Genomic DNA, 13628 nt, shown 5'->3' on the forward strand with positions numbered 1-13628 from the left:
TGCTTCTTTGAAAAATAAAGGCACTGTGTTCTCTTGCTACATGAAGAAAGCTTTAGCTGCTAAGAGTTTATCTCTGGGGCCGGCGCCGTGGCTCACTTGGTTAATCCTCTGCCTGTGGCACCAACATCCCACATGGACACCAGTTGGAGTCCCAGCTTCTCCACTTCCAATCCAGCTCTCTGCTGTGGCCCGGGAGGGCAGTGGAGGATGGCCCAAGTGCTTGGGCCCCTGCACCCACAAGGGAGACCAGGAAAGAAGCACCTGGCTCCTGGCTTCGGGTCGGCACAGCTCCGGCTGTTGCGGCCATTTGGGGGGCGAACCAACAGAAGGAAGACCTTTATCTCTGTCTCTCCCTCTCACTGTCTGTAACTCTACCTGTCAAATAAATAAATAAAATCATAAAAAAAAAAAAAAAACCACAACTTTATCTCTGAGGAGCAGGGAGACAGAAACGAGCCCTTGACTTTCAGTTGAAAATCAAGGATTTGCTAATTTAACATTGTTCCAATGGTCACTAATTTAATTATGGTTTCAGAAGCCATGGGACATTGCTAATTTCTGTTTTGGAGGTATGGAAGATTATCAAGAGGAGAAACATTTTCATTTATGCCTGGCACCAGGTGGTTCAGTTCAGAATTGCCCTAATTCTTGGCGTTTTAAGTTCAAGATTGGTGTAAATGGACCATGATATCTGATATTGGGCTTCTTTAATGAAAATTGAAATGTTCCAACCATCCTTTTGTTTGACTAATCGCCTTTGACTTGATGCCTTGTTATTTGCAGTTCTTAGCAAATATGAAACATGAATAGTGAAATTTCACTGGACTTCACTTTTTTTTTATTAAAGATTTTTTATTTATTGGAAAGTCAGAGTTATACAGAGAGATGAGAGGCAGAGAGAGAAGTCCAGGGGCCGGCGCTGTGGCGCAGCAGGTTAAAGCCCTGGCCTGAAGTGCTGGCATCCCATATGGGCGCCAGTTCTAGTTCCAACATAGCTCTCTGCTATGGCCTGGGATAGCAGTAGAAGATGGCCCAAGTACTTGGGCCCCTGCACCCACGTGAGAGGCCTGGAAGAAGGTCCTGGCTCCTGGCTTCAGCTCCAGCCATTGCGGCCATCTGGGGAGTAAACCAGCGGATGGAAGACCTCTCTCTGTGTCTCTACCTCTCTCTGTAACTCTGTCTTTCAAATAAATAAGTCTAAAAAAAAAAAAAAAAAACTGATTTAGGAGCTGGCATGGCATAGTAGGCAAAGCCACACCTGTGACACCAGCCTCCCACATGGGTGCACGTTGAAGTCCCAGCTGTTCCACTTCTGATCCAGCTGCCAGCTACTGTGCCTGGCAAAGCAGCAGAAGATGGCCCAAGTCCTTGTACCCCTGCACCCTTGTGGGAGACCGGGAAGAAGCTCCTGGCTTTGCCGTGGCTTAGCCTTAGCCGTTGTGGCCATTTGGGAAATGAAGCAGTAAATGGAAGATCTCTATGTCTCTCCCTCTCTCTCTGTAACTTTGCCTTTCAGATAAATACAACTTAAAACAAACAAAAAAAGATTTAGATGTAGATTAGAAATAGGCAGGGGCCCAAGGACCTGGACCACCTTCCACTGCTTTCCCAGGCCATAGCAGAGAGCTGGATCGGAAGTAGAGCAGCTAGGACTCAAACCAGTGCCCATATGGGATGCCGGCACTACTGGTGGCTGCTTTACTTGCTGAGCCACAGCACCAGTCCCTAAATATTTATTTATTTTACACAGAGAAGGAGAGGCAGAGAGAGGGAGACAGGTCTTCTATCCTCTGGTTCAATCCCCAAGTAGCTGCAATGGCCGGAGCTGTGCCAATCTGGAGCCAGGAACTTCCTCTGGGTCTCCCACGTGAGTACAGGGGCCCAAGGACTTGGGCCACCTTCGATTCGACTGCCTTCCCAGGCCATAGCAGAGAACTGGATCGGAAGTGCAGCAGCTGGGACTGGGACTGAAACCAGAGCCCACATGGGATGCCGGTACTGCAGGTAGCGGCCTTACCCACTATGCCACAACACCAGCCCTGATGGAAGATACCTCTCTCTTTCCTTCTCCTTCTCTCTCTGTAACCCTGCCTTTCAAATTAAAAAAAAAAAAAAAGTTTAAAGGTAAAGAGAGTGGGAAATGTAAGGCCATCTAAAATTTTTTTTAAAGATTTATTTATTTATTTCAGAAGCAGAGTTACAGAGAGGAAGAGAGAGAGGTCTTCTATCCACTGGTGCACTCCCCAAATGGCTGCAGTGGTTGGAGTTGGGCTGATCTGAAGCCAGGATACGGGAGCTTCTTTCAGGTTTTCCACGTGGGTGCAGGGGCCCAAGCACTTGAGACAACTTCTGCTGCTTTTCCAGGCACATTAGCAGGAATCTGGATCAGAAGTGGAGCAGCTGGGACTCAAACTCATGCCCACATGGGATGCCTGTGCCACAGGGGGAGGCTTAACCTACCACACCGCAGGTCCAGCCCCATATAAATCTTCATATACCACTGTACATGTTTGAGTTCTGGTGATATAGTAAATGGTTTGCAGGTGTGATTAGATAGCATTTATTTTTTCACATCTCTGTTTTCCCTAATTTTTTTTTTGAAAAGAAATTTTGGAAAGCCTGAGCTCCATTACTGCACAGTGTTAGTGGTCAGATAATCTGGTTTATTCCTTACATTCAGATTATTGGTGCTGGTGTTGTGTGGCAGAGTTGGTAAAGCCGCCTCCTGCAGTGCCGGCATCCCATGTGGGTGCCAGTTTGAGTCCCAGCTGCTCCACTTCCAATCCAACTCTCTGCTATAGCCTGGGAAAGTAGTGGAAGATGGTCCAGGTCCTTGGGCCCTTGCCTGCACGTGGGAGACCCAGAGGGAACTCCTGGCTCCTGGCTTTGGATCAGCACAGCTCCAGCCATTGCAGCCATCTGGGAAGTGAACCAGCAGATGGAAGACCTTTCCCTCTCTCTCCCTCTCCCTCTCCCTCCCTCTCTCTCTCTCTGTGTAACTCTGACTTTCAAATAAATAAATAAATCTTACAAAGCAAAAAAAAAAAAAAAAAAGAAGAAGAAGAAGAAGAAGAAGAAAAAGATTACTGGGTGACTATACACATTGATTTTATTGCCCTTTAACTAATGCAGTTTTCTGAGCTGGCCTCCATGATGGATTCCTTAAAGGACCTAACAGGTTGGCCGGCACTGTTCTGCCCCAGATTTTAAAGCCCTGGGCTGAAGGACTGGCATTCCTTATGGGAGCAGATATGAGTCCCGGCTGCTGCACTTCTGATTCAGCTCTCTGCTATGGCTTGGGAAACAGTAGAAGATGGCCCAGGTGCTTGGGACCCTCAACCCATGTGGGAGACCCGGAAGAAACTCCTGGCTCCTGGCTTTGGATCAGCTCAGCTCCGGCCATTGCGGCTATCTGGGGAGTGAACCAGTGGATGGAAGACCTCTCTCTCTGTCTCTGCCTCTCTCTCCGTCTCTACCTCTCTCTGTAACTCTGTCTTTCAAATAAATAAGTGTTTAAAAAAAAAAAAAAAAAGACCAACAGGTGGACTGCATTAAGATAAGAAAGTAGGTTGGGGGCCGGCACTGTGGCATAGTAGATAAAGCCACCATTTGCAGTGCCGGCATCCCATATGAATGCCAGTTCAAGTTCTGGCTGCTCAACTTCCGATCCTGCTCTCTGCTATGGCCTGGGAAAGTAGTAGAAGATGGCCCAAATACTTGGGCCCCTGCACCAACATGGGAGACCTGGAAGAAACACCAGACTCCTGGCTTTGGATCTGCCTCTACCTTTGTAACTCTGCCTTTTAAATAAATAAAATAAAATCTTGGGGGGAAAAAAAGTGAGTTATCCCCAGAGCTGGTGTAGATCACACAGGTAATTATAGCAGTGGCATTGAATAAGTCAGTAGTAGCATTTCTCTTTCTCTGACGTTAAATAAATGGAGTTAGAGTTAAGGAGATATTTTCTTCTAAGATATATTTATTTATTTATTTGAAAGAGTTATACAGAGACAGAAGAGACAGAGAAAGATCTTCCATCTGCTGGTTCACTCCCCAGTGGCTGGGGCTGGACCAAGCTGAAGGCAGGAGCAGGAGCCTCCTCTCAGGCTCAAGTACTTGACCATCCTCCACTGCTTTCCCAGACACATTAGCAGGGAGCTGGACTGGAAGTGGAGCAGCGGGGTCTTGATCTGGCACCCATGTGGGATGTAGGTGTTTCAGGTGGTGGCTTTACCCGCTATGCCACAACACTGGCCCCAGGAGAGATCTTAAAAACAGTGGTGTGCTAAACTGAACTAGGCCAACAGATACCCTGGATGATCACTGAAGGTATGTACTACTGCCTTGAATCTCTGGGTTTTTTTTACCCCCTTTCCCTGCATCAACATTGAGAGGTATTTTTACCCCTCTGGCATGCATGAAATGGATGGAAAGGAAAGCTTTGCTAAGATCTCTTCCTAAAATCCAAAATGGGGGCTGGCATTATGGTGCAACAGGTTAAGGTACCGCCTGTAATGCCAGCATCCCATATGCATGGTAGCTCATGTACTGGCTGCTCCACTTCCAGTCTAGCTAATTTGCCTGGGAAAGTAGCAGAAACAGCCCTAGAATTTGGGCCCTTGCCATCCTGGTGAAAAACTAGGTGGAATTCCAGGCTCTTGGTTTGGCCTGACCCAGCCACAGCTGTTGGCTGCCATTTGGGGAGTGAACCAAGGGATGGAAGATCCCTCTGCCTTTCACATAATTTATTGATTTATTTGAAAGAGTGATGGAGAGACAAACACAGACACATACACACAGATCTCCCATTTGCAGGGGCCTAAGTACTAGGCTATCTTCTGCTGCTTTCATAGGTATGTTAGCAGGGAGCTGACTTGGAAATGGAGCAGCTGGGAGTCTCACCAGCACTCAGGGGATTGCAGGTGTCAGAGGTGGCAACTTAAGCCACTGTGCCACAAAGCAGGTCCGAAAATGGAAAACTGTCTCACTTATTTTTTATTTGAAAGGCAAAGACAGAGAGAAAGATATCTCTATCAATTGACTGGCTCTCCTTGTCTGCAAGAATATAGTTTGGGCGAAGCTGAAGCCAAGAGCCAATAACTGAATCTAGGTAGGTCTCTCACATGAATGACAGGGACTCAGCCACTCTAGCTGTCATTACTGCCTCCCACAGTCTGCATTAGCTTGAATCTGGTGTTGGGAGCAGGTCTCAGACCTGACACTCTGATGTGGGATGCAGGCATCTTTTTTTTTTTTTTTGACAGGCAGAGTGGACAGTGAGAGAGAGAGACAGAGAGAAAGGTCTTCCTTTTGCTGTTGGTTCACCCTCCAATGGCCACCGTGGCCAGCGCGCTGCGGCTGGCGCACTGTGCTGATCCGAAGCCAGGAGCCAGGTGCTTCTCCTGGTCTCCTATGCGGGTGCAGGGCCCAAGCACTTGGGCCATCCTCCACTGCCTTCCCAGGCCACAGCAGAGAGCTGGCCTGGAAGAGGGGCAACCAGGACAGAATCCGGTGCCCTGACCGGGACTAGAACCCGGTGTGCCGGTGCCACAGGCAGAGGACTAGCCTACTGAGCTGCGGCGCTGGCCGGATGCAGGCATCTTAAAGCAGTGTCTTTACCACTTGCCCAACACCCACCTCTAAGAAACGTATTCAAGAAAGTAAGGAAAGGGGCCAGCGCGGTGGTGTAGTGGGTAGAGCCGCCGCCTGCAGTGCCGGCATCCCATATGGGCACCGGTTCAAGTCCTGGTCGCTCCATTTCTGATCCAGCTCACTGCTATGGCCTGGGAAAGCAGTGGAAGATGGCCCAAGTGCCCCTGCACCCGTGTGGGAGACCTGGAAGAAGCTCCTGGCTCCTGGCTTCATATCAGCTCAACTCTGACCGTTGCAGTCATTTAGGGAGTGAACCAGTGGATGGAAGACCTCTCTCTCTCTCCCTCTCTCTCTCTCTCCCTCTCTCTCTCTCCCTCTCTCCCCTCCCCTCCCCTCCCCTCCCCTCCCCTCCCCTCCTCTCTCCTCCCTCTCTCTCCTCCCTCTCCTCTCTCCTGTGTAACTTTCTGACTTTCAAGTACATAAACAAAAATCTTAAAAAAAAAAAAAAAAAGGAAGGAAATAAAAGAAAAGGCCAAGGTGGTAAATGTAGGACTGTGTGGTCACCTTTTTCAAAGGATAAAGACTGAGTCTTCCAGTGAGAGGCAAGGTAGCAGACCTTAGCTCTCGTGTCTCTCACATAGACTGTGGTTTTGGGGGAACAACACTTCTCGCAAACCTTGGCCCTTTTTCTTGGGAATGGTGCTGGTGATGTGTATATAATCATCTAATCAAAAAGACCCTTCTGAGGCGGCCACTTGGCCTACCTGTTAAGATGCTTGGTGCTGGCGCTGTGGTGCAGTGGGTTAAAGCCCACTTGCAGTGCCGGCATCCCATATGGGTGCCGGTTTGAGTGCCAGCTGCTCTTCTTCTGATCCGCTCCCTGCTTATGTGCCTGGGAAAGCAGCAGGAGTCCTTGTGCCCCTGCACTCATGTGGAGACCCAGAAGCAGCTCCTGGCTTCGGATCGGACCAGCTCTGGCTGTTGCAGTCATTTGTGGAGTGAACCAGCAGATGAAGACATCTCTCTCTCTCTCTTGCTCTCTCTAACTCTGCCTTTCAAATAAATAAATATTTTTTATTTAAAAAAAAGTACAGGGGCCGACACTGTGGCGCAGCGGGTTAATGCCCTGGCCTGAAGCGCTGGCATCCAATATGGGCACCGGTTCTAGTCCTGGCTGCCGCTCTTCCGATCCAGCTCTCTGCTGTAGCCTGGGAAAGCAGTAGAGGATGGCCCAAGTCCTTGGGCCCCTGTGCCCATGTGGAAGACCTGGAGGAAGCTCCTGGCTCCTGGCTTCAGATCAGCACAGTTCCGGCTGTTGCGGCCATCTGGGAAGTGAACCATCAGATGAAAGAACTCTCTCCCTCTCCTCTCTCTTTATAACCCTTTCAAATAAACAAATGAATAAATAAAAATTAAAAAAGTACAAAATTCTTTCCCATCGTGTTTGATATAAAGATTTGTTTATGAATTTGTGCTTCAGGTTCTTTTGAAAACAAAAACAATAAGAGGTGGACTGGAGGAGAAGAGGGGACAAAATCCATCTGTTGGTACTCTGTCTGCCTAGCTCTAGAGTAATTACGTGGCTGTGCTGAATTCCACTCACTGAGCCTTTAATTTGAATTCTTTGGTGTCCTTGCTAGGATTATACTATCTTACTTAATAATATCATTGGTTTGCTTCACATACTTTGAAATACAATTTTCCTAGCTTTACTGTGATATTGACCAACTTAAAGACAAGAGTCTGATTATAGATGAGGCTGGTGTTTGGCACAGTGGTTAAGACCCTCATCCCATATGGAGTGCCTGGGCTCCAGACCCAGCTCTGCTTCAGATTCCAGTTCTCTGGAATGAGCACTCTGGGATGGGAGGCAGTTGTTGATAACTCAAGTTCTTGGGTCCTTGCCACCCAAATGGGAAATTTATTTTTTTATTTTTTTTATTTTTTGACAGGCAGAGTGGACAGTGAGAGAGAGAGACAGAGAGAAAGGTCTTCCTTTGCCGTTGGTTCATCCTCCAATGGCCGCCGCTGCAGCCGGCGCACCGTGCTGATCCGATGGCAGGAGCCAGGATCCAGGTGCTTTTCCTGGTCTCCCATGGGGTGCAGGGCCCAAGCACCTGGGCCATCCTCCACTGCACTCCCTGGCCATAGCAGAGAGCTGGCCTGGAAGAGGGGCAACCGGGACAGAATCCGTCGCCCCGACCGGGACTAGAACCCGGTGTGCCGGCGCCGCAAGGTGGAGGATTAGCCTATTGAGCCACGGCGCCGGCTCCCAAATGGGAAATTTAGATTTAAGTTGCTGGCTTTTGGGTTTAGCCTGCCCTGCTCCAGCTGTTGTAGGCATTTAGGGAGTGAACCAGAATAAAGGCTGGTTATAAAAGTTGCTGAATGTGGGAGCTGGCACTGTGGCATATACTGTGGTGTAGTGGGTAAAGCCTCCACCTGCAGTGCTGGCATCCCATGTGGGCACTGGTTTGAATCCCAGCTGCTCCTCTTTCTATCTAGCTCTCTGCTATGGCCTGGGGAAGCAGAAGATGGTCTAAGTCTTGGGCCCCTGCACCCACATGGGAGACCTGGAAGAAGCCCCTGGCTCCTGACTTCAGATCAGCTCAGCTCCAGCCGTGTGGCCATCTAGGGAGTGAACCAGTGGATGGAAGACCTCTCTCTCTCTCTTTGCCTCTCCTTCTCTCTCTATGTAACTCTGAATTTCAAATAAAATAAATAAAATTTAAAAAAAAGTTGCTAAATGTGTAAAATAATTGAGGTTTGAGAAATATGGAGTGTGTTTAAGTGTTGGAGGGGCCTGAGGATTAAACAGCAGGTGTTCACTTACTGTTTCCTTTCTAGGTGCATGCTATTATGATGCTAACCAGTCTATGTATGTGTTTGGAGGCTGCACCCAGAGTAGCTGCAATGCTGCTTTCAATGACCTCTGGAGACTCGACCTAAATAGCAAAGAGTGGATCCGACCTTTGGCATCAGGTAAGGGATGAAGTGGCGTCCTTTACCTTCTTACGAGATAATTCCCTTGGCATAGAAACTCTGCCAGACCCATTTTAGTGTTAGTCTCAAGGATAAGTTGCTGGAACCTCAAGTCTTTGTCAAAGCTGTGTAAATGCTAAGAATAATATGCTTTTCTAAGTCTTTGATTTTCTTTAATTACACTTTGCCGTTAGTATTGGTGTACTGCCAACATTGCTGTGCTAATGTGCGAATTCATTCACATGACCTTCTCAAGCACTTGTGCAGGGTAGTGTGCTGTTTGGTGTGAGGTTGAAGGAAGAGCAGAAACGTGGACTTGTGAGAATTGTGGTTGACTGACAGAAGCTATTGTCCCAGGACTAAGGTCTCTGAATATCTTTTGTTGTTTCCAGCTCAGATATTTGGGGAGTGTATGGAACATGCCTGTGCTAGTTACTCAACAACTCAGGGGTGTGGTTAAGATTCCATAGTAGGTACATTAATGCACAGTCCTACTATGACAGATTTCTGGGAAAAAGAAACTAGATTTTCTTCTATTTGACCCAAACGTTCCGGGGTGGGGGGGAATAAAAATATAATTGTTTCTGTACTCATGAGACAAGACAGTTTAAAGAGGCACAATTTTTTTTTTTTTTTTTTTTTTTTTTTTTGACAGGCAGAGTGGACAGTGAGGGAGAGAGACAGAGAGAAAGGTCTTCCTTTGCCGTTGGTTCACCCTCCAATGGCCGCAGCGGCCAGCGCACCGCGCTGATCCGATGGCAGGAGCCAGGAGCCAGGTGCTTTTCCTGGTCTCCCATGGGGTGCAGGGCCCAAGCACCTGGGCCATCCTCCACTGCACTCCCTGGCCACAGCAGAGAGCTGGCCTGGAAGAGGGGCAACCGGGACAGAATCCGTCGCCCTGACCAGGACTAGAACCCGGTGTGCCGGCGCCGCAAGGCGGAGGATTAGCCTAGTGAGCAGCGGCGCCGGCCTAAAGAGGCACAATTTTAAGATTGAAAGGACTGGTGTGAGGGAGAAATAGAGTGCATTGAGTATTAAATATTTTGCTAGATTTGTTGGCAAGCTTTTCCCAAAACATTCTTCGTTTGGCTTTTCAAGGCTGGAACTCAGGAATAAGGAAACTTGGGTTTTCCTTGGACAGGTTCCTTAATTATTTAGGCCTTGCCTTACCACTTTGACCACTAGGTGGGAGGCAACATGGCCTTTCAGAAAGGGCATTAGACTATAAGAGTGAGGCAATGAGAATTTCATTTCCTGGTACAATCACCAATTCTCTGCGTAACTATGAACAAGTTACTATTCCTCTTTGGGAGGCATATGGAGTGGGACTACTTTATTTTATTTTTGAATGGGCTGGAGGGCTAGCTTTTGTTTGCTTTTATTATATAACCATTGCTGAGATGTGCAGGCCAGTGACTTAAATCTACTCATGAGAAGAAGCTGCCTTCTGCTTCCCCAGTGCTACAGGCCCCTCTTCCTTTCCCTGCAAGAAATAAATCCTTCCCTCCTTCCCTCCCTCCTCTCCCTCCCTCCCTGGCAGAGTAGACAGTGAGAGAGAGAGAGAGAGAGAGAGAGACAGGGAGAAAGGTCTTCCTTTGCCATTGGTTCACCCTCCAATGGCTGCCACAGCCAGCGCACTGAGCTGATGCGAAGCCAGGAACCAGGTGCTTCTCCTGGTCTCCCACACGGATATAGGGCCCAAGGACCTGGGCCATCCTCCACTGCACTCCCAGGCCACAGCAGAGAGCTGGCCTGGAAGAGGGGCAACTGGGACAGAATCCAGCGCCCCGACCGCGACTAGAACCCGGGGTACCGGCGCCACAGGCGGAGGATTAGCCTAGTGAGCCGCGGCGACAGCCACAATTCTTTCTGTGAAATAATTGCAAAGATAAAGAAATGGTACTTATAAAAAAATTTGGAAGGTTATTTGGGGCCTGCAGAATTTTATACTTTTTTTTTTTAAGATTTATGTTTTTGAAAGAATTAGAGAGGAGGACAGAGATAATCTTACATCTGGTTCACTCCCCAGGTGACCACAGTAGGACAGGCCTAAGCCAGGAGCCAGGCATTTCATCTGGGTCTCCCACATGAGTGGCAGGGGTGCAAATACGTGGGCTTCTTCCACTGTTTTTCCCAGGCCATTAGCCGGGATCTGGATTGGAAGCGGAGCAGCTGGGACAGGAACCAGTGCCAATATGTAGGTGGCACCTTTACACCTTTACCTCTGCTGTGCTACAGCTCTGGTCCCAGGATTTTGTAGTTTGAAGGGTTGGCTTTTATAGCCCTTGTCCCTATTGCACTTAGGGTACTATTGATTAATAATTGTCATCACAGATTCTAAATGTAAAAGTCATTTTAGCTTAAACCAATTGCCCATTACCACTGTGGTTGACGCTTTGTCAAGGCCCCTGTTACCTGTTGTGGAGTGGAGAGCGTTTGCTAGAGTGAGTTTTGTGGGTTCTTTCCCTCAGCTTAGTATAGAAATAAAAAGCCAGGAAATAATTTGCTGAGAAGTGGAAACTTTTATTTGATTGGCTAATGACAGAAAAGCGTCTGGTCTGAGAGGAGGCCAGGCAGAGTGCCTGAACCAGAACCTGCTTTCTAGAAGTGCGCAGAGTTTTTAAGGCATTGCTATCTTTTCATTGGGTTGTTCTATAGGGGTGCCCATTGGTTTGGGGGGGGGGGTCCTCACATACTGTATGTTGATTGGCTTGGGGCTCATGGAGATAGTGGGGGTCTCTTGGAGACAGCCTCTGCTAGCTCTGGGTGGAAGATTGCAGCTAACTTGAAGATGTGATTTAAAACCACAAGGTCACACCTGCAGCCCAAGAAGCTCTAGTTGGGGAGATGCCGGCAGGTCTGGAGACAAGCTTCGCAGCCACAGCTGGCAGCCTGCTTGTGAAGGGCATTCTGCCACGTCTGAGGGGCCCACAGACCCCCAGCCCCACTGGACGGCCCCAGCCCCGTTGCAGAGAAGCTGTGAGTCCAGTCACAAAGTATTGAAGCTGCCTTTCTCTGCTGTGCCCCACACCTGATGCCTTTGCTGATTCGGCATAGGTGCTGCTCTTCTGCTAGAGGTGGAGCCCTGGGCTTTGGGATCTCCATAGCCTGCTACCAACTTTTTTGCTTATTTCTTGTAAGATGGGTAAGAAAAAAAAATTTAAGATTTATTTATTTGTTTGAAAGACAGAGGAGAGACAGAGAAATCTTCCATCCACTGATTCACTCCGTAAGTGGCCAACAGTGGCTAGGGCTGAGTCAGGTCAGAGCCAGGAGCTTTATCCAGGTCTCCCACATAGGTGGCAGGGGCCAAGCACTTGGGCCATCTTCCACTGCTTTTCCCACACCATTAGCAAGGAGCTGGTTTGGAAGTAGAGCAGCCGAAACTGGAACCAGTGCCCATGTGGGATGCTGGCATTGCAGGATTTAATACCCACCCACCCACCCCCAACCCCGCATGCAATTTTTAATCACTAAGTTTAAAGACTGCTTGGAAATCCTCAATGCAAACATAATGGAGGAAAGACAGACTTGGTAAGTTATAGTCTTAATGTTTTCAAATACAGTGTTTAGAATGTTCCCTTTTCTACAACACAGCTCCTGAAATGTTTGACCTCATTTCTAACAGAGGTCTCAGGGAGGCTGGTTGCTGTCTCTTGCTGATCTGCAGTTAGAGCCCAGTTTTAGAGGGAGGAGAAACTGAGCTTTCTGAACTGTCTACTTTAAAAAAACAAAAAACAATCAGTGATTTAATAGAGTCCTGTGAGATTCTCATTTAGGCAGAAATCCCACGGGAAGACTCCCTGAGGAAATGTTTCTGTATGCTGTCGTGAGTCCCAACCAGAATCACTTTCCACTGCACCAGCAGTGCGTCTTTCTGAACAACACAGCGCTGTTTGTGTCTTGCCATGCCTGACTCACAGACTTGTGCACTGAGCTAGGTGGGGTGGAGGGTGTCTGAAGGAGGACGATACCTATTTCTTTTTGATGCCAGTTATGAGATGTTCATCTAGCATTTAAGTATGTGTATGTGGTGCTGGTGTTTTTTTTTTTTTTAATATTTGTTTTATTTATTTGAAAGGCAGAGTCAAGAGAGTGGGAGAGACACAGAGATCTCTCATCCACAAATGGCCAGGACGGCCTTGGCCAGGCCCAAGCCAGGAACTTCATCTGGTCTCACACATGGGTGCAGGGGCCCAGGGAGTCTGGCCGTCTTTGACTGCTTTGCAGGGGGCTACACTGGAAGTGGAGTAGCCAGGATTCAAACTGGCACCCGTGTATGATGTTGTGACACCGCGACACCAGCTCTGGTGCTGGTGGCTTTAACTGTTCAGCCTTCACAAGTGTAGCTTTTGGAGAAGTAGCTGCATCAGGCAGCAGTGGAGCACTTTTGGTTCATATGTCTTACGTGCATTTTTGGTTAAGTTCCAAACAAGGTGGGAGCATTCTCATTTTACTTGGTGTCTTAGCTCAGGTTGCCATACCAAAGTATGGTAGACTGAGTGGCTTAAACAACAGACATGTATTTCTCACAGTTCTGGACGCCAGCAGTCCGAAATCAGGCTTCAGGATAGTCAGGTTCTGAAGAAGTGTCTCTTCCTGTGCTGCAGATTGCAGAATGATAGCAGTGCTCCATCGTCCCAGCCGAAAGAGACCTACAGCTGGTACTTCCTATGCATATCCAGTTAAGGTATCTCCTCCCTTTTACACCTGCTATTGTGGTTTCTCTCTTCATGGAGCTTATATTGAAATAGGGAAGAAACAAAAAGCAAGTAAGCAAATTGTTAGAAATTATGAAAGAATGTAAAATAGAGAGTTGATTCTTCTGGTTCACTCCCCAAATGGCCACATGTCTGGTGCTGGGCCAGGCTGAAGCCAAGAGCCTGGAACTTCATCTGGGCCTCCCATGTGGGTGCAGGGGCCCAGGGATGTGGACCACCTTCCAGTGCTTTCCAAAGCACATTAACAGGGTGCTGGGTATGTAGGAACAAGAAAGAAGATAATATTGTAGATGCTGGTGAGTGGGAGCTCATGGCACTTCTATCCTAATGGCT

At 48.2% G+C, this 13628-nt stretch overlaps 1 protein-coding gene across 10 annotated transcripts in view; it reads left to right on the top strand.

The window, feature by feature from the left end:
* FBXO42 (F-box protein 42) overlaps positions 1–13628 on the top strand; it is a 112318-nt gene that overhangs the window by 57156 nt on the left and 41534 nt on the right. For all 10 annotated transcript variants that reach the window (XM_002722323.6, XM_089301466.1, XM_070079234.2 and 7 more), the window contains one exon: positions 8440–8574. In XM_002722323.6, coding sequence (XP_002722369.1) covers positions 8440–8574 — 135 coding nt within the window. The remainder of the gene's footprint in view (positions 1–8439; positions 8575–13628) is intronic.

Source organism: Oryctolagus cuniculus, chromosome 7, assembly GCF_051225735.1.
Source record: "Oryctolagus cuniculus isolate XC-2025 breed Fujian yellow rabbit chromosome 7, ASM5122573v1, whole genome shotgun sequence".
In the NCBI taxonomy this organism is placed as follows: domain Eukaryota; kingdom Metazoa; phylum Chordata; class Mammalia; order Lagomorpha; family Leporidae; genus Oryctolagus; species Oryctolagus cuniculus.